The 21,060-nt window shown below is 45.7% G+C and overlaps 1 protein-coding gene across 6 annotated transcripts in view; it reads right to left on the reverse strand.

Annotated features, from left to right (window-relative positions):
- Dennd2a (DENN domain containing 2A) overlaps positions 1-21,060 on the reverse strand; it is a 129,219-nt gene that overhangs the window by 72,504 nt on the left and 35,655 nt on the right. For 4 of the 6 annotated variants that reach the window (XM_045160715.1, XM_045160714.1, XM_045160713.1 and 1 more), the window contains exons 2-3: positions 18,139-18,240; positions 8,863-9,942 (exon numbers count right to left, since the gene is read on the reverse strand). In XM_045160715.1, coding sequence (XP_045016650.1) covers positions 8,863-9,942; positions 18,139-18,209 — 1,151 coding nt within the window. In that variant the 5' untranslated portion in view covers positions 18,210-18,240. The remainder of the gene's footprint in view (positions 1-8,862; positions 9,943-18,138; positions 18,241-21,060) is intronic. The other 2 variants (XM_045160718.1, XM_045160717.1) reach the window with 1 other exon arrangement.

A 21,060-nucleotide genomic window follows, 5' to 3' on the forward strand; every position in this document is an offset into this window, starting at 1 on the left:
TGCATGTGGCTTATGTGGGTCCTGGGCAATCCAACTTGGGTCCTTAGGCTTCCTAGGCAAGTGCCTTAACCACTAAGCCATTTCTCCAGCCCAATGGCTATACATCTCTGAAAAGCTTTTTGTTTATTCATTAATTTCGAGGTAGGGTCTTTCTCTAGCCTGAGATGATCTGGAATTCACTATGCAGTCCCAGATTGACCTTGGACTAACGCGCTCCTCTTACGTCTGCCTCTTAGAGTGCTGGCGTTAAAGGTATGCATCATTATGCCTGGTTTAAAAGCTGGTCTCAGTAGTAAGGTACTGGCACAAGGACAGATATGTAGACTAATGGGATAAAGAACCCAGAAACAGGGCTAGAGGGATGGCTTAGCAGTTAAGGCACCTGCCTATAAAGCCAAATGACCCAAGTTCGATTCCCCCAGACCCACGTAAGCCAGATGCATGCAACTGGAGTTCGTTTGCAGCAGCTGGAGGCCCTGGTGCGCCCATTCTCTTTCTGTCTCTCTTTTTCTCTCTCTCTCAGAAAAATATATAAATAATATTTGGCAAAGGTGTAAAAAACATAAATTGGAAGCCCTGCCATGTTTATTCTTTCTATATATCTGGCTCTTTCTTTCTCTCTCTCTCAAATAAATATTTAAAAAAATTAACTTAGGGCTGGAGGGATGGCTTTAGCCATTAAGGCGCTTGCCTGCAAAGCCAAAGGATCCAGATTCAATTTCCCAGGATCCACGTTAGCCAGATGCACAAGGGGGCGCACGTGTCTGGAGTTCGTTTGCAGTGGCTGGAAGCCCTAGTGTGCCCATTCTCTCTCTCGCTCTCTCTATAACTCTAATAAGTTAAAAAATAAATAAATTAGAATGGACCAAAAATCTTTAATGTAAGATCTCAAACTCTGAAACTACTAGAGAAAAACAGGCCAAACACTTCATGACAGACGCTCAGGCAAAGGTTTCTGAAAAGGACTCCAGTAACTTAGGAAATACTACCAAGAACTGACTGTATCACCAGAGTGAAGAGACAGCCTTCAAAATAAAAGAAAATCTTGGGCTGGAGAGATGGCTTAGTGGTTAAGGTGCTTGCCTGCGAAGCCCAAGGACTCAGGTTTGATTCCCCCAGGGCCTACGTAAGCCAGATGAAGAAGGTAGTGCACACATATGGAGCTCACCTGCAGTGGCTGGAGGCCCTGGTGCGTCCATTCTATCTGCTCTCTCTCCCTGGCTCCAATAAATAAAATGTTTTACCTGTTTATTTATTTTTTTTTTTGTTCATTTTTATTTATTTGAGAGTGACAGAGACAGAAAGAAGCAGATAGACAGAAAGAAAGAGAATGGGCGTGCCAGGGTTTCCAGCCACTGCAAATGAACTCTAGACGGTGCGCCCCCTTGTGCATCTGGCTAACGTGGGACCTGGGGAATCGAGCCTCAAACTGGGGTCCTTAGGCTTTACAGGCAAGCACTTAACCGCTAAGCCATCTCTCCAGCCCAATAAAATATTTTCACTGTTGTATCATCAAATATTATTTTTAGATAAAATATATTTTTTTAATATTTTTGTTCATTTTTTATTTATTTATTTGAGAGCAACAGACACAGAGAGAAAGACAGATAGAGGGAGAGAGAGAGAATGGGCGTGCCAGGGCTTCCAGCCTCTGCAAATGAACTCCAGACGCGTGTGCCCCCTTGTGCATCTGGCTAACGTGGGACCTGGGGAACCGAGCCTCGAACCGGGGTCCATAGGCTTCATAGGCGAGCGCTTAACCACTAAGCCATCTCTCCAGCCCAGATAAAATATTTTTTTTAAAAGAGAAATCTTCACCAGCTACACATCGATACAGGATTAATATCTAAAAGTTTGAAAGAACTCCAAAATTAAGTATTCTAAATCCAAGTCGTCTTAATCAATAAAAGGCCTAATTGATACAGTTCCTCAAAAAAATTACACATGGCCAATAAATATTTTTAAAAGTGTTCAGCATCATTAGCCACCAAGACAATGCAAATTAACATTGCTTTGCGATTTCAGCTCACTCCAGTCAAGAAAACCAATATTGCTGAATACACCACCTGCTTTGGCTGTAAGACATAGAGAAGTCAAGCTGGAGCTGAGCTGGAAGCTTCCTCCCTGCTGCTTCCCCTCCCAGTGCTTGCAGATGCTCTGCAGCAGGCTGCGGGGGAGAACTATTACCAAGTCTTACTCGGTTGTGGAGCCTAGTGGAGAACCTACCGTGTCGTGTTGTCAAGTCAACGTGCTGTCCGTCATAATGCTTTCTAAATGTTTTTTAAAAACTTTTTGGTTTATTTTATTTTTATTTATTTCAGAGAGACAGAGAGAGAGAGAGAAAGAGAGAGAGAGAATGGGTGCGCCAGGGCTTCCAGCCTCTGCAAAAGAACTCCAGAGACGCGCGGCCCCTTGTGCATCTGGCTAACGTGGGACCTGGGGAACCGAGCCTCGAACCAGGATCCTTAGGCTTCACAGGCAAGTGCTTAACCACTAAGCCATCTCTCCAGCCCTAAATAGTTTTATTTATGTTCTTAGATCGTTGCTATTGTCAGATTTGCTCAGAAAGGCTTCTATCTGCAGCGCATGGTGGGAACTCTAGAATGCCTAAGTGGTCAAAGGGCTGATAATAACTGACTGGTGAAAGAAAGCTGAGCCCTAAGTGGGCCATCTGTAATCACCCCTCCAAGGCTCAAGAAATATCACAGAAGAAGGGGCAGGAAGAATGGAGGAGCTGGGGGGAGGGGCGGAGTGCTTGAAACATCTTCTGGACGTGACGTGGCCGTCGCACTCCGGGCAGCTGTGGCTCTCATCATCTGAGCTGCACAGGAGCCAGCCCGTCAGCATTCATGCATGCAGGGAGAGGGGCTCACAAGGCTCCCCCTTCCAGATGATCTAGTTGCAGTTAATGGTTGCTGGGGGAAGAGGAGACACTTTCTTCAGTGGTCTAGTCACTGATAAGATACCCACACCTGCCGATAATGCCCTTCCCATGTGCCCGTAAGCAAACCTAAAACTCACAGGGCCACCACCAACAAAAATATGACAATGGAGCTGGGCGTGGTGGCACATGCACTTAATCCCAGCACTTGGGAGGCAGAGGTAGGAGGATCGCCGTGAGTTCGAGGCCAACCTGAGACTACACAGTGAATTCCAGGTCAGCCTGAGCTAGAGTGAGACACTGCCTTGAAAAACAAAACACAAAAACAGCAACAAAAACATATGACAATTAAAAAAACAGAACAAAACATATGACAATGAAGATGCACTGGTAACATCCTTGCACAACAGTAACACCTTTGACTCCAGAAACGTCTGTGGGGCTGGAAGAATGGCTCAGTGGTCAAAGGTGCTTGCTTGCAAAGCCCAATAGCCTGCTGGCCTGGGTTTCAGTTCCTAGTATTCATGTAAAGCCAGACACACAAAGAGGCGCATGTCTGGAGTGTGTCTGCAGGGGCAGGAGACCATGGTTTGTCCATTTTCTCTCTCTCTATTTCTTTCTCTCAAATAAATAAATATTAAAAAAGACAAAGTTATGGGGGGTAAACATGAACAAAAACATTATATATAGGCATGAAATGTTAAAATGAAGCATATTATTATGTGCTTAATATATAGTACTAATAATATATACTAAAAATAAAAGTTGGGCTGGAGAGATGGCTTAGTGGTTAAGACACTTGCCTGTGAAGCCCAAGGACCCAGGTTCAATTCCCCCATACCTACATAAGCCAGATGCACAAAGTGGAGCATGCATCCAGAGCTCATCTGCAGTGGCTAAAGGCCCTGGCATGTCTATACTTCGTCTTTCTCTCTCTCTCGCCACATACACACACACACACACACACATCTGCCTCCTTCTCTCCAAAAAATAAATAAAAGTAGAACAAAATACTAAAAGTATACTAAGAGTTTGAGTGCAGTGATGGCTCAGTGATTAAAGACATTTTCTTGCAAAGCCTGACAGCCTAGGTTTGATTCCCCAGTATTCACATAAAGCCAGATGCACAAAGTGGCACCTGCATATGGAGTTTGTATGCAGTGGCTAGGGGCCCTGGCATGCCCATTCTATCTCTCTGTTTCTCTTCTCTGTCTGCTTACAAATGAAAAAAAAATTAAATTAAAAAAAAAAAAGTTCTCAGAAGCTTTCAAAGCAACTTTTGCGGACATGGGTGTGGTGGCACATGGCTTTCACCCCAGAACTTGGTAGGCAGAGGTAGGAGGATCAGGGTGAGTTGGAGGTCACCCTGAGACTATCTAGTGAATCTCAGGTCAGCCTGAGCCAGAGGGAGACCCTACCTTGAAAGACAAAAAACAAACAAAAAGCACCTTTTGCTCTCAACCTAAATTAATCAATTTGCTTCTCTGAATGTTCTTAACTACTTCATGTTTTATACATTTATTTCTGTATTATTTATTTGTGTGTGCATGCAGCCATATGTGAGCATGGACATATGTGCCACAGTGTGTGTGCGTGTGTGTGTCTATGTGTGTGTGTATAGAACAAAGGACAACTTCTGGATTGTCCTTGACTGTCCACCTCATTTGAGGCATGTTTTGTTTGTTTGTTTGCTCTGGATTTTTTTTTCTTTTTTTTTTTTTTAATTTTATTTATCTATTTGAGAGCGACAGACACAGAGAGAAAGACAGAGGGAGAGAGAGAGAGAGAATGGGTGCGCCAGGGCTTCCAGCCTCTGCAAACGAATTCCAGACACGTGCGCCCCCTTGTGCATCTGGCTAACGTGGGACCTGGGGAACCGAGCCTCGAACCGGGGTCCTTAGGCTTCACAGGCAAGCGCTTAACCGCTAAGCCATCTCTCCAGCCCTGCTCTGGATTTTTTAAAATAATTATTTATTTGAGAGAGAGAGGCAGATAGAGAAAGAGAGAGAATGGGTGCACCAGGGCCTCTAGCCACTGCAAACAAACCCCAGACGCATGCGCCATCTTGTGCATCCTGCTTTATGTGGGTACTGGGGAATCGAACCTGGGTCCTTTGTCTTTCTTGCCAAGTGCCTTAACTGCTAAGCCATCTCTCTAGCCCCTGCTCTGGATTCTTCTGTTCTGCTTATCTTTACTGGCCTTGCTTTGAGCTTCTAGGAAATTCTATCTCTGTCTCCCATCTCATCACCAGCCTCAGCTTGCTGTGACTACAGAAGCCCATCAGAGCTTCCGGCTTTTCTTTTCTTTTTTCTTTTTTTTAAGTGGGATCTGGGGATTAAACTCAGGAACGTCCACTTGAAAGGGGTGCACTTTATCCACTGAGCTATTTCTCCAGTCCTTATTCATGTTTTAAACTTGGCAGTTCAGAGCTGACTCACAGGTTGACAAGCATGCTGAGTCTGCAAGCAGCCTGGCTGCGGAGTGAACTTTCAGTCTTACACAGAAGATGGCTGAGGGAAGCTGCCCAGCCACAAGCTATGGGGGAAACTGCCAGCTCTGTGATGGAAGTGATACAATCAGGAACTTCCCTGGATGACTTGGCACCTAGTGATGACTAAGTTTTCATGCCCTCGGATGGTTCTGGAAATCTGGAAGTAGACCCAAGGAAAAACCAAATGTATATGCAGCCAAGGCAATCAGTTGAAAAGTTGAAATTTTGGTCAATTGGAGCTATTTGGTTTCATAAAGATATAGAAGCCGCACTGGAGAGATGGCTTAGCGATTAAGGCGTTTGCCTGCAAAGCCAAAGGATCCAGGTTCAATTCTCCAGGACCCATGTAAGGCAGATGCACAAGGGGCACATGCATCTGGAGTTTGTTTGCAGTGGCTGGCAACTCTGGCGTGCCCATTCTCTCTGTGTCTGCCTCTCTTCTCTCTCTCTGTCTCTCTGCTTGCAAATAAATGAATAAAAATTTAAAAAATCTTTTAAAATTTTTCTAAGAAAAATAAAGATATAGAAGCTGTCACATAATCAAATTAAACTAAAATTCAAAATTTTGCATTTAAATTGTGAGTGGTGGTTCATACCTTTAATCCCAGCACTCAGGAGGCTGAAGTAGAAGGATGGCCAAGTTCAAGGTCAGCCTACAGGGTGAGTTTCAGGTCAGGACTAGAGTGAGACTTCTGCCTCAAACTAACAATGACAACAAAATACCTTTGCATTCAAGTTAAAGTATTTCAAATATGCAGATGCATGTGAATTTGAGATGCTGCTTACACTTCAGAAATAACAACTTTTGGGGCTGGAGAGATGGCTTAGTGGTTAAAGTGTTTGCCTGCAAAGGATCCAGGTTTGATTCCCCAGGACCCACATAAGCCAGATGCACAAGGTGACACATGCGTCTGGCGTTTGTTTGCAGTGGCTAGAGGTCCTGGAGTGCCCATTCTGTTTCTTTCTATGTCTTTCTCTCTCTCTCTCTTTCAAATAAATAAATTAAATTTAAAAAAAAAAGAAATAACTTGTTAAATGTTAGCCTTAAGGTATCCCTGCCAAAGTCATTAAGTATATGTCATAAAACATATATAATAAGCTTATCTTTGGAGTTTCCTAACACTTGAAGGTTTCTTATTTTCTACTTTAGGATTGAAAGCCTAAGTCCTTGCATTTAATTTCCTGAGGTTTTAGAGAAGTGCAAAAAAGAAGAATGAGGAAGGGGAAGAAAAAGGGAGCAAGAAAGGAAGAAGGGCAAGAGAAAGAAAAAAGAAGGGAAGGGGAAATAGGTAGAATGAAAGAAAACAAACCCAGTTCCTCAATCTAGATGAGAACCAGTGGCTTGGCACTTGCTGGGAGGTAGTAACTAACTGATGAATGAAAACATGGAACACACGCTCTAAAGTTCTCAGCCTGGTGATACAGTCCAAACCCTCATAACCTGAAGATCCTCTCTTAATCACTTCTTTCTTCAGCCTTGGCTTGGCTTTCCTGCTGCAAAAAAAAAATTAGTAAATCTGCCAAATAGCTGGTTAACCCTTCATTTATTTTACTTACTTATTTTCTAAGGGATAGGATCAAGAGCAGATTTTTTTTTTTTTTTTTTTTTTTAGAGGTAGGGTTTCACTCTAGCCAGGGATGACCTGGAATTCCCTGTGTAGTCTCAGGGTGGCCTCGAACTCACGGAGATCCTCCTACCTCTGCCTCCTGAGTACTGGGATTAAAGGCGTGTGCCACCACACCCAGCATCATTTTGTTTTTAATGTAGAAAGAAAATGAACATCTTGCCCTAATCACCTCCATTGTAATGTTTTAAACAAAATAAGAAACCCAAAGCCAAGAACTCTTAAAACACAGTTGATGCAACCATACTCATACGAGCCAAGAAAAATTTCATCTTTGGAATAAAAGTACAAATTTTAGCTGGTTATAGAGAAAATGCTAGACGGTTGAGAACAGCACATGGTTAACTGAGAAGGAAAAGATAACAGGAACAATGACTCACCAGACTGATTCATGAGCCCAGTGACGAAGGATTCCAGATTCCCAGAACCAACCAGCCACTGAGAGACTGGTCACTTCAGAATATTGGCCCAAAAGAGGTGTGAAAGAAAGTCACGAGTCTGACGAGAGCTGTCACAGGAAGCTGGTCTTTGGCGTTGGTTCGGAGCGGGGCTTAGCATTGGATGGTGTTTGGGGGTGAAAATGTGCAGCTCAGTGGCAAAGCATGAGCTTAATGCGCACGGCTGACTCCCTGGGTTAAAGGAGGACGGCAATACTGAAGGGTTGTCTGCGTGTGTGCCTGGTGACTGAACCCAGGGACTCACACACATTAGCTTTACTGCCTTCCCAGCCCTCTTTTCCCTTTCTATTTTGAGATAGGGTCTCACTAAGTTCCCTAGCTGGCACTGAACTCACTTTGTAGCCTAGCTCCTGAACTTGCTTTCTTCTTGCTATCGACTCCTGAGTAGTCATAGACTATGCCTCCAAGCTCTGCTAGTTTCAATTTAAAAGGAAATAATTGATATAGATGCATAATTTTAGTATATGATTTTAGAAGATGTGATTTTTCTTTCCCTTGAAAGAGACATTAAAAATAAGCTGGGCACGGTGGCGCACGCCTCTAGTCCCAGCAGCACTCAGGAGGAAGAGGTAGGAGGATCGCCATGAGTTCGAGGCCATCCTGAGACTACATAGTGAATTCCAGCTCAGCCCTAGCTAGAGTAAAACCTTACCTCAAAAAAAAAAAAAAAAAAAAAAAGTTATTGGGCTGGAGAGATGGCTCAGTGGTTAAGGTGCCTTTGTGCAAAGCTGAAAAACATAGGTTCAATTCCCTAGGTCCCACAGCAGATGCACAAAGTGGCACATGCATCTGGAGTTTGTTTCCAGTGGCTGGAGGCTCTGGTGCACCCATTCTGCTTGCAAATAATTAAATAAATAAGATATTTTTATTTTATTTAATTTATTTGAGATTGGCAGGGAATGGGCATGCCAGGGCCTTCAGCCACTGCAAACGAACTCCAGGCTTACGTGGATCCTGGGGAATACAAGCCTCGGACGGGGTCCTTAGGCTTCACAGGAAAGCAATTAACCACTAAGCCATCTCTCCAGCCCCAATGATTTTTTTTTTTTTTCCTGAGGTAGGGACTCACGATATCCCAGGCTGACCTAAATTCACTCTGTAGTCTCAGGGTGGCCTCGAACTCAAGACGATCCTCCTACCTCTGCCTCCCAAATGCTGGGATTAAAGGCGTATGCCATCACGCCCGGCTTTGTTTTTTGTTTTTTTTTAAGGAGAAAATAAACAGAAAACACAAATATGGATGGCTTGCCATATTTCCAAGTTAATGAAGAAGCTATCTTGCAATATGCACAGCCTTGCCTAGCTGCAAGAGTCCTCAGTGTAAGGTCATTAGGCTGAGAAGAGGCAGCTCTGACAACGCACAGACAACAGCAGTCCTTGGTCAGCGGCTGCAGGCTGGGCACCTACCTGTGGTCAGCGCTGGCTCTCTGCCTCCCGGTCCACAGTCTTCTGTTCACAGAAGTGGGAGGCGGGGAGGAGGGCAGGGGCGGGGGCGGGGGTGGCAGGGCGGGCAGGGGCGGCAGGTTTCTTTTCTCTTTCCTGAAGCTGCTGCCTGGGTGCCCATCCTTGCCCACTTCTCCGGCATGTTTGAACGTTCTCCGGGGCTTGGGCAAAGGGTTAACGAAGGGCTTGGTGGGGGACCCCTCGAAGCCCCTGTACACGTTCTCCAGGCCTTGCCCCTCCTCCGCAGCCCCGAGGCCTGGCTCTCTGCCCTCCAAGTCCAAGGGGCGGCTTCTCCAGGCGGCCTCGGAACTGCCCCCGTGGCCCTCGGGGATGGGGGAGCTCCCCTGGGGCTTGTCGGGCAGGCAGTGGGGAGAGTAGCAAGTCCCCGGCAATTGGGGATCCAAGCCCGCTGACCCGTCCTTCAAGGCCTGCTCCAGCCTCTTGACCTGCTTCAGCACCGAGAGGTGGTCACTCTGACAGCGCGGCTTGCTGGGCTTCGGCTCATGGCCTCGGCGCTGGCCAGGCTCCGGTGGCCCAGCAGCCCGGCTCAGGTCGGGCTGAGGCCCCGCTCCCTGATCCCCGGCTCGGGCTGTCCTACTGATGTCATTCTCCAAGCTCTCTGTTTCAGGCCTCAATCCATTCCTAGTTCTTGTGGCCTCGCTGCCCTTCCTCTCCACCCCACAGGGTGGCAGGCAGTCCTCTGGCCCATCGACTTTCCTGGCAGGTGCGGGAACGGGTGGCTCCCTCTTGCCTTCCCACTCGGATATCTTATCCTTTATGCTCAGGGGCTGGGGCCGGCCTCTGGCTTGAGTGGACGGGCCAGGGGTCTGGACCTCGAGCTGCCTCCTCCTGCCGCCCTCTTTAGCACTGAGGTCTGCAGCAGGACCGCTGATGATCACGTTTGAGCTGAACATGTCCACTCGGGCCTCCAGCATGAGGTTGTGGAGGCTCTCCAGGGGGCTCCTGCTGAAGGGTCGGTCTGGATCAGACCCAAGTGGCTGCCTTCGAGGGGCTTTCCCAGTCCTTGGAACTTCCACCTTGGCCCTGAACCAGAGAGACAAACACCAGGTGAGGGGTTCTCAGGGTCTGTTCTTGGATGGTCGTGCAGAGTCACTGGAACTGGGCCAAAGGCATTGCATGTTATATAGTTGCCAACCACAAGCAATGAGCTATCATTTTTTTCTAAAATACTTTATTTTTATTTATTTATTTGAGAAAGAAAGGGAAGGAGAGAGAAAGAGACAGAGAGAGGGAGAATGGGCATATCAGGGCCTCCAGCAGCTGCAAAAGAACTCCAGATGCATGTGCCACACCTTGTGCATCTGGCTTATGTGGGTCCTGGGGAGTTGAACCTGGGTTCTTTGGTGGGGAAGCATCTTAACTGCTAAGCCATAGCTCCAGCCAACAAGGAGCTATCATTTAAAAAATATATCACTTTACACCGGCATGGTGGCGCACATCTTTAATCCCAGCACTTGGGAGGCAGAGGTAGGAGGATCGCCATGAGTTCGAGGCTACCCTGAGACTACATGGTGAATTCCAGCAAGAGCTACAGCAAGATCCTACCTCGAAACCCCTGCCCACCCCCCAAAAAAGAAGACGGCTATAGATTAGGCCATGTAAAGTGTGTGGCATGTGTACAATAAATGGTGGCTATCATTACCATTGGTTTTGTGCTAATGCAAACAGAGGGGAGGGGAAAGGAGGGAAGAGGTACAAATATCCAGCAGCCAAAACAAGGCATGAGACTTCACTCCAAATACAAGAGAACAGCATGAAACCCTTTATTCCAACCAATGTAAAAACTTAGAAACAGGGCTAGAGAGATGGGTCAGCAGTTAAGGCATTTGCCTGCAAAGCCAAAGGATCCCGGTTCGATTCTCCAGGACCCACGTAAGCCAACTGCACAAGGAGGCACACGCATCTGGAGTTCATGTGCAGTGGCTGGAGGCCTTGGCACACCTATTTTCTACCTCTCTACCTCTTTCTCTCTCTCAAATAAATAAATTTTTTAAAAAAACTTAGAAATAGAGCTGGGGAGATGGCTTAGTGGTTAAGGTGCTTGCTTGCGAAACCTAAGGACCTAGGTTTAGTTCCCCAGTACCCATGTAAGCCAGATGCACAATGTGGCACATGCATATGGAGTTCGTTTGCAGTGGCTAGAGGCCCTAGCACACCAATTTTCTTTCTTTCTTTCTATCTATCTATCTATCTATCTATCTATCTATCTATCTATCTATCATCTATCTAATATGCCTCTTTCTCAAATAAATAAAATATTTAAAAATAAACTTAGAAATGGACACATTTCCAGAAATTATTTACCAAAATGGATTAAAACACACACATACACCTTTAATCTCAGCACTTGGGAGGCAGAGGTAGGAGGACCGCTATAAGTTTGAGGTCACCTTGAGACTACATTGTGAATTCCAGGTCAGCCTGAGCTAGTGAAACAATACTTCAACCCCCCCCCCCAAAATAAAACACCTAACTGGGCATGATGAAGCACGCCTTTAATCCAGGTACTCAGGAGGCAGACGTAGAGGATTACTGTGAGTTTGAGGCCAGCCTGAGACTATATAGTGAATTCCAGATCAGCCTGGGCTAGAATGAGACCTACATCAAAAAATAAAAAACAAGGTTGGAGAGATTTCTCTGTGGTTAAGGCATTTGTGTGCAAAGCCTAAGTACCCATGTTTGATTCTCCATGTCATAGAAAAACACAAGGACAGAAGCCAGGCGTGGTGGCGCACATCTTTAATCCCAGCCCTCGGGAGGCAGAGGTAGGAGGATCACCGTGAGTTCGAAGCCACTCTGAGAATACAGAGTGAATTCCAGGTCAGCCTAGACTAGAGTGAAACCCTACCTCAAAAACAAACAAACAAACAACAACAACAACAACAAAACACCCAAGGACAGTTTGTTGGGCTTGACTCAAAAAAATTAAAAATAAAAATAAAATACACTTGCTAGCAAAGTAAAAGCACACAGCTTTGATTCCCCAGTACCCATGAAATCTGGATGCACAAGGTGGCGCATGCGCCTGGAGTTTGTTTGCAGTGACTAGAGGATCTGGCACACTCCTTCTATCTGCCTCTTTCTCTTTTATTTATTTATTATTATTATTATTTTGTTTTGTTTTGTTTTTCGAGGTAGGGTCTCTAGCTCAGGCTGACCTGGAATTCACTATGTAGTCTCAGAGTGGCCTTGAACTCATGGCGATTCTCTTACCTCTGCCTTCCAAGTGCTGGGATTAAAGGCGTGCGCCACCACACCTGGCTTCTCTCATATAAGCTTATATATATATATATATATATATATATATATATATATATATATATATATATATATATATATATATATAAAACAACTTTAGGTTTTCCCTTCCTCCTTCCCTCATCTCTTCATGAACTCAAGGCCTCATGCACTGAGCCACTCACAGCACCTGGAGGAATTTCATGAAGGAAAAGATCATGCAGTTCTCCTGTTTTTGTCATTCATGTGCAATGGTTCTTCCCAATGACTAAAACCAGACAGTGCCTCAAGACCTCACGCTTTTGCTAATTCTGGGCTTGACAAACTGTTGTGATTTGGAAAAGCCATGATGAGCTGGGTACAGTCAACAGAACCTCCTCTGGAGCACGCTGCTGGAGCTGGCTCTCTCCTGGACAGGGTCGCTTTTTCTTTTGGCCTGTTTTGACTATTGCTGCTTCCAAAGCTTCTAGAACAATGTTGGCAGAGCAGGAGGTGAATAGGTACCTGCTGCCTGAATGAATGAGTGAATAAACAGGGAGACTGGCATTTTATTTTATTTTATTTCTGGTTTTTCAAGGTAGGGTCTCACTCTAGCTCATGCTGACCTGGAATTCGCTATAGAGTCTCAGGGTGGCCTCGAACTCACGGCGATCCTCCTACTTCTGCCTCCCCAGTGCTGAGATTAAAGGCGTGCGCCACCACGCCCAGCTTGACTGGTATTTCAAATGTGGTCTAAAAATGCGCTGTCCAGCACAGTCACGAGTCATATGAGGCTATAAGAACTTGAATCCAATTAAATTGGATTCAGTTGCACCGGCCATCAGTCCAGGACTCAGAAGCCCCATGTGGCAGATGCCTCTGTAGTGGATGGAGTGGCAAAATAGTGCCATGAATGCATAAAGTTCTGGACTAAGAAATACATGTGGGGAAACACCCTTCAAATGTAATTCTAAGAGATTAGTTAGCACCGTTAAAGATGCTAAAAATTATTTTGGGGGCTGGAGACATGGTTTAGCAGTTAAGCACTTGCCTGTGAAGCATAAGGACCCCAGTTCAAGGCTTGATTTCCCAGCAGCCACGTAAGGCAGATGCACAAGGGGGCGCGTGCATCTCGAGTTCCGTTTGCAGGCCCTGGCGTGCCCATTCTCTATCTATCACTCTCAAATAAATAAATAAAAACAAACAAAAAATTTTTAAAAATTTATTTTGAAAGAAAAACATTTTTAAGGTCGGGTGTAGTTGTGGCACATTTTTAATCCCAGCATTTGGGAGGCAGAGGTAGATGGATTGCTGTAAATTTGAGGCCAGCCTAATACTAGAGTGAGTTCCAAGTAAGCCTGGGCTAGGGTGAGACCCTACCTTTAACCACCCCCCAAACAAAAAAAAGCAAACCAGGCCGGACATGGTGGCACAAACCTTTAATCCCAGCATTTGGAGGCAGAGGTAGGAGGACTGCAGTGAATTCGAGGCCACCCTGAGACTCCACAGTCTGTGAATTCCAGGTCAGCCTAGGCTAGAGTAAGACCCTAAAAAATTTTTTTTTCTAAGTTTACCTAATGAGAATGAGAATATGTGTGTTTTGAAATGCAAAACATTCTTTGCCTGCAAAGTTTACTAAGAGCACAGTAATTAGATTTGCTGAGATTAATAAACATGCAGGGACCAACCTCATGGGGCATGCTTTCAGAATACATTGACTGTAGAGACCCTAAAACTCCAGTTAAGGTTCACAGTGAGGGATGAAAAATTAACAGTTGCAAGCATCCTGTTACTGTAACTTGCCATTCCAAAGCCTATGAGTTGTTTACATAAAGACTTCTCCCTCAATTATGTCATTGGCACACAATTTATGCTGATGTTCTTGGTTGTACAGTATAAGTTAGAAACTTGTAAAAATTGTGAACACTTTCTTTTTGTCTTTTGCAAACACATTTCCTCTCTCTCTATAATTTTTATTTACTCATTTGTTTGCATATGTGTATATGGGTATTTCAGTGTTTCTTGCTGCTGCAAGCAAATGCCAGGCGCTTGTGCCACTTAAAAAAAAACATATATATATATATGTTTATTTATTCATTTTACAAGCAGAGACAAAGAGAATGGGCACCCCAGGGCCTCTAGCCACTGCAAATGAACTCCAGATGCAAGTGCTACTTTGTGTATCTGGCTTTACGTGAATACTAGGCAACAGAACCGGGGTTGTTAGGCTTTGCAGGCAAGAGACTTAATTGATGTGCCATTTCTCTAGCCCACAAACACATTTCCCATGGCATCAGAGCAGAATTGCTTATAAATTATATATAAATTATTATAAAGTGCTTATAAACTAGGACTTGTAACACAGTGCTTACACAAGAGAAAAGAAAAAGAATTGTCTTGTCACCACTGAGGACACTATTAGTATGAGTTAATTCAGATTTTAGTCCGATCCACAATCGCTGCTATGTTATTGAGAGTTTAAATGGCAGAACTTAGGTTTTTTTTTTTTTTGTTTTTTTTGTTTGTTTGTTTTTTTTTCCTTTCTGTGGTGCTCCCGGGTCTAACTCTAGCTCAGTCTGAACTGCAACTCACTCAGTAGCCCAAGGGTGGCCTTGAACTCACATCAGTCCTCCTACCTCTGCCTCCTGAGAGCTGTTGGGATTAAATAAATGATCCTTCACAACTGGCTTAGAATGTACAGTTTCTGTTCTCACAATGCCAGAAGCAAGACGTAATAAGGAGAGAACAGTAAGAGCCAAAGGAAGGGTAGGACACCTTACAACGTGCTCCTCCAGACACAAAATGGCCTGGATATCCATGACCTCACAGTGCCTGACATTACCTACACAAAACCCTTATAATGGGAGGGAAAAGATCATGACATCATTAGCCGGGCGTGGTGGTGCACGCCTTTAATCCCAGCACTGGGGAGGCAGAAGTAGGAAGATTGCCATGAGTTCGAGGCCACCCCGAGACTCCTTAGTGAATTCCAGGTCAGCCTGGGCTACAGTTAGACCCTACCTCAAACAACCCCCCCAAAAAATCAAAATCAAAATAAAAAAATAAAAGGGAGACTGATTGAGAGGGGAAGGAGTATGATAGAAAGTGGAGTTTCAAAGTGGAAAGTGGGGAGAGGGAGGGAATTGCCATGGGTTACTGTCTACAATTATGGAAACTGTCAATAAAAATATAAACTACAAAAGGGAGAGAGAGAAATAGAAAGAGAACAGCCAGCCAGCCAAGAGCAGTGATGCATGCCTTTAATGTACTATGCTATCACACAGCATTGCACAGCAGATAAGTACATGAAGTTGGAGGGACTTGGGTACTTTCTACATTAAAAAAAAAAATTATTTATTTACTTGAGAGAGAGAGAGAGAGAGGGAGAGAACGGGTGTGCCAAGGCCTTCAGCCACTACAAACGAATTCCAGACACATGGACCACCTTGTGCATCTGGCTTGCGTGGGTACTGGGGAATCAAACCTGGGTACTTAGCTTTGCAGGCAAATGCCTTAACTACTTAAGCCATCTCTCCAGGCCTCTACACTTTTAAAATTTTTTTATTTATTTGACAGAGAAAGAGAGAGACAGAGAGAGAATGAATGGAAGCACCACAACCTTCAGCCACTGCAAATGTACTCCAGACGTGTACGACCCCTTGTGCATTTATCTGGCTAACATGGGTCCTGAGGAATTGAACCTGGGTCCTTTGGCTTTGCAGGTAAGCACCTTAACTGCTAAGCCATCCCTCAAGCCCTACATTATTATTATTTTTTTAATGATAGCATCCAGATTAAACCAGTGTCTCACACATACTAGGCGATTACTCTACCGCTGAAGTATATTTCATTCCCCTGCCACCATTTTTTTTCTTCTATGATAAGAACTTTTTGTTGTTGTTGTTGTTGTTGTTTTATTTATTTATTTGAGAGTGACAGAGAGAGAGGAAGAGGCAGATAGAGACAGAAAGAGAGAATGGGCACACCAGGGCCTCTGCAAATGAACTCCAGACACGTGCGCCCTCTTGTGCATCTGGCTAACGTGGGTCCTGGGGAATCAAGCCTCGAACCAGGGTCCTTAGGCTTTACAGGCTAGCGCTTAACTGCTAAGCCATTTCTCCAGCCCAAGAACTTTTTATCTCTTCTCTAGTTGAGTACAGAAGCCCAACTAATCTTGTTTGCTGTTCCCAGAACATAGTAAGTAGTCAATATATATGCATTCAATGAATTGAATGAATTGATGAGCTAATATACATAAATACACCCCAGAATATAGTAACAGGTGGCAACTGGTGCTACTGAAACCATTACAGTTACTGCCTAATATCCAAACCACCTGGGGTGATTCATAGTCACTAAGGCCCTACCTGGAACCTGAGAGGAACAGAGATTGGTTTGCTGGACAATCATGTTGGATTTACTGCACTTAAGCATGAGAAATGGTGATGAGGCGGGTTTAAGTGTCCCCAAACAGACAAGAGTGCTTCTCCATGTGGGTCCTGCACCCACAGTTTCTGTTTTCAGGATTCGATCATCTTCAAAGGGGTTTCAGTCCACGCTACAGAGCTGTGAGGAGCTGAATGGTGACCAACTGCTTTACGGCAGGTGGGGGGCATCAGAGCGAAGGCTCTACACCAAGCTGGTAGGAGATGGAAAGGTTGGCCATGAATAGATACGGCTGCAAAGATTTAGGGCTCAGACACAAATGAAAGGACTGTGCACCCTACTAGCTAGAAAAAGAAACCCTGGCCTGGAAGGCATAATGAAGATTTGCCCTGGCGTCATGAGGTACTAACCAGATGTTCTCTTAAAATATATATATTATGGGGGCTGGAGAGATGGCTTAGTGGTTAAGTGCTTGCCTGTGAAGCCTAAGGACCCCGGTTCGAGGCTCGATTCCCCAGGACCCACGTTAGCCAGATGCACAAGGGGGCGCACGCGTCTGGAGTTCGTTTGCAGTGGCTAGAAGCCCTGACGTGCTCATTCTCTCTTTCTCAATCTCTCTGCTGCTCTCAAATAAATAAAAATAAACAAAAAATTAAATATATATATAAATATAATTTATTTGCAAACAGAGGAGAGAGAAAGACATAGAGAGAATGGGTGCACCAGGGCCACTTGCCACTGCAAATGAACTCTAGACATAGGCATCGCTTTGTGCATCTGGCTTTAATGCCGGTACTGGGGAATCGAACCCAGGCTGTTGGGTAGCAAACAAGCATCTTTAGCAGCCGAGCCATCTCTCCAGGCCCTCTTCTCTCTTTTTAAAACGTTTCTCTCCCTCCCACTTCCATACACCCCTTTCTTCTTTTCAACTACTCTCTCTCCTATGTTGATGACTTTTGTCCCCTCCTCCAGCATCCACGGTAACCTGCTGATGGGCCCAGTACTCTGCTGGTCTTGTGCTGTGAGGTCACGCATGCAATAGCCAGTTCGCGTTCGGAAGTCAGCATTACAAGGCACTCCTACGCATCCTCTGCTTCTCAGCATTCCTTCCCTGGGCTCTGTTCCACATGTTCCCTGAGCCCAGGAGGACATGACAGCGATGCGTCCCTTGGCACTGAACACTCCACAGTCACCAGACCTTCTCTCTCTCTCTCTTTTTTTTTTTTTTTTAATATTTTTATTTATTTAGTTGAGAGCTATAGTCAGAGAAAGAGGCAGATAGAGAGAAGGAGAGAGAATGGGCGCGCCAGGGCCTCCAGCCACCGCAAACGAATTCCAGATGCGTGCACCCCCTTGTGCATCTGGCTAATGTGGGACCTGGGGAATGGAGCCTTGAACCGGGGTCCTCAGGCCTCACAGGCAAGCACTTAACCGCTAAGCCATCTCTCCAGCCCCAGACCTTCTCTTGATCGCTCTGGTCTCAAGTCTTGAGTGAAGGTAGCAGAGGGTAGGCTGAACTAGACCGATGACTCCTTCCCTTAGGAAGTGGGGTGAGTGAGCAGACAGGTGGGGAAAGAAAGGAGACTAAGAAGCCAGGATGCGGGGGGAGGTCCTTACTTGTCAGCCGATCTGCAGCTCGGGGGTTCGGTCTGGCTGTGGCTGCCCGCTGCTGGGCTGCAAACTGTCATCGTGTGAGCGCCGGCAGGAGCTCCAGGTGGCCTGGGGGACAGGGAGACACACTCCGTGAGCTGCACGGGCCGCTCCTCAGCCCGCACCACTTACCATCCTTGCTCTGTGAGGACGGACACGAGGACCAGCCCGAGCCTTTCCCCCAACTTAGAGCCCCACCTCTGCCAACCTCTTCGGAGGTGCCTTTTAACCAATGTTACCAACAATTTTAAGAAAATGTGCGGCAGTCCCCACTTACCCATGGGGAAAACAACTCAAGACCCTCAGTGGATGCCTGATAAAAACCAAATCGCATGGAACCCAACATATGCAGTTTTTCACTCTTTTCTTTCTTTCTTTCTTTCTTTCTTTCTTTCTTTCTTTCTTTTTTTTTTTTTTTTGAGGTAGGGTTTCACTCTAGTCCTGGCTGACCTGGAATTTACTATGTAGTCTCAAGGTGGCCTCGAACCCATGGCCTCGAACCCTACCTCTGCCTCCTGAGTGCTGGGATTAAAGGCACACACCACCACACCTGAGTCTTTTTCTTTATTAAAAAATGTAATTAATTAATTTATTTATTTGAAAGACAGAAAGAGGCAGAGAGAGAGAGAGAGAGAGAAAGAGAGAATGGGCACGCCAGGGTCTCCAACCACTACAAATGAACTCCAAATGCACGCGCCCCCTTGTGCATCTGGTTTTTGTGGGTTCTGGAGAACCAAACTGGCATACTTTGGTTTTGCAGGCAAATGCCTTAACCACTAATCCATTTCTCCAGCCCACTTTTTTTCTTTTTTTTTTTCCCATAGGTTTATTCGTTTTATTTGTATATGTCAAAATATACTTTTAACTTCCAAAATGTTTTCCTTATACACTGATACTTATGATAAAATTTAATTTTACATTAGGCACAGTGGAGATTAACAATAGCCAATAATACCATAATCAAAGTTATATGAATGTGGATTCATTCTTTCTCTCTCTCTCATTGTATACTGTGTTACCAGACCATGGCTGACTTCAGGTAACTCACATTGCATAAAGCAAAACCAGACCCATGGGACCTCCTATCACCATGGAGAGGCAAACATAATAAAACACAGCTTTGGGGGCTGGAGAAATGGCTTAGTGGTTAAGGCATTTGCCTGCAAAGCCAAAGATCCCAGTTCGATGCTCCAGGACCCATGTAAGCCAGATGCACAAGGGGGCGCACGCACCTGGAGTTCATTTGCGGTGGCTGGAGGCCCTGGCACGCCCATTCTCTCCCTCTCTTTCTCTCTCTATCTGCCTCTTTCTATCAAATAAATATATTCAAAAAACAAACAACAACAACAAAAAGACAAACCACAGCTTTGTCAGCCTAAGAAGCACGGTGGTAAGCTCATGGTCCCTGAAGAAGAGCGTTCCTGTAAGTGACCCAAGAAATAAAGCACATCCGGAGGAGGGAATTCCTCCGCAGGGCAGCTGACTGTTCTGCTGCCCTCTATGCCCACACTGCCTCGGGTTGCAGAGCCCCGGAGGAGAGGCCCTTCCAGCCATTCCCAACCAAACAGGAACGCTTATGAGTTGTCTGGTCTAAGGAAAGGAAGGCACCAGTCTCAGCAAACCCAAGATCCCACCGACTCCCTCAAACTTGAAAATAACAAACACCGTGAGGATGCCAAGGAAGCCGCCTTGGGATACTGCAGAGTCAAATGTCCCAAGGAGCAGAACTGAGGGATGTGAGTTTTCAACAGCAGGGCCCTAGAGCACGCTGTGAGAATGACAGCATTTCTCAATACAGCCCAAGAGGGCATCGCCCAGCTATTGGTGGCTAGGAAGTCAAGGCCGTCAGAGAGAGCCACAGGGAGAAATTCTGAAAGTCACGATCCCCAACTAGCCCATTTCCCCTGAGGGAGAGGAGCTGTCTCCAGGACATACAAGGGGACTCATGGGTCTTTTCCATGAAACTTCCAGGGAATCCTCTCCCAACTCCTCAGGTTTCCAAGGGACCTATCCCCTCCCCTAGAATGGTATATGTTAACCTGAAAGTGACATTATGGCTACCCAATGTCTTCGCCTGGGCACCCATCTGTCCCCTTAAGAAAAAAAAAATCAAAACATGCCACAACTATTGGGAGCAAGAAGAGAGGAGGCCAGGGAAGAAAAGACCAAAAGAGAAGTGAACATGGGCCCCAGTTAAAAAGGGGGGAAGCAGGCTAGAGAGATGGCTTAGCGGTTCAGGCGCTTGCCTGCAATGCCTAAGGACCCATGTTCAACTCTCCTGGTCCTACGTAAGGCAGACGCAAGGTGATGCAAGCGCACCAGGCGGCACATGTGCACTGAGTCACACACACCCGGAGTTGGAGTTGGAATTGGCACGCCAATTCGCTCTTTCTCATACACACACTCTTGCTCTCTCACATTAACAAACAAACAAAATAACTAAATAAAATCAAAAGAGGAAGGAAAGTAGCCGGGAGTAGTGACAGAAGCCTTTGATCCCAGCACTCAGGAAGCAGAGGTAGGAGAATCCCCATGAGTCCCAGGCCAGCCTGGGCTAGAGAGCACCCTCCCCAATAAAACAAAACAAGACAAAACAAAACGGGAAAAGGAAGGCAGGGCCCCATGAACTGAACAATGACAGAAACAGACGGGCCTGCCAGACTGGGTGCGTTTCAGGTGGGGATGGAGCCATGCCTTAGCCAGCAACCCAGTGCCCTACACTCTGGGACAGATCTGTGACGTAACTGCGTCCAGTCCTTGGGAGAAGCCAGGCCCCCAGACTCACACAGCCCATAATGGAGAAGAACTCTGTCCCCACCAGAATGTTCACACAGCTGAAGCTTCTGGAGCCTCGCTGTGTGGATGGTCCAGACTCTGCTCTCCTGTCCC

The sequence above is a fragment of the Jaculus jaculus genome, chromosome 10, assembly GCF_020740685.1.
Source record: "Jaculus jaculus isolate mJacJac1 chromosome 10, mJacJac1.mat.Y.cur, whole genome shotgun sequence".
Classification (NCBI taxonomy): Eukaryota; Metazoa; Chordata; class Mammalia; order Rodentia; family Dipodidae; genus Jaculus; species Jaculus jaculus.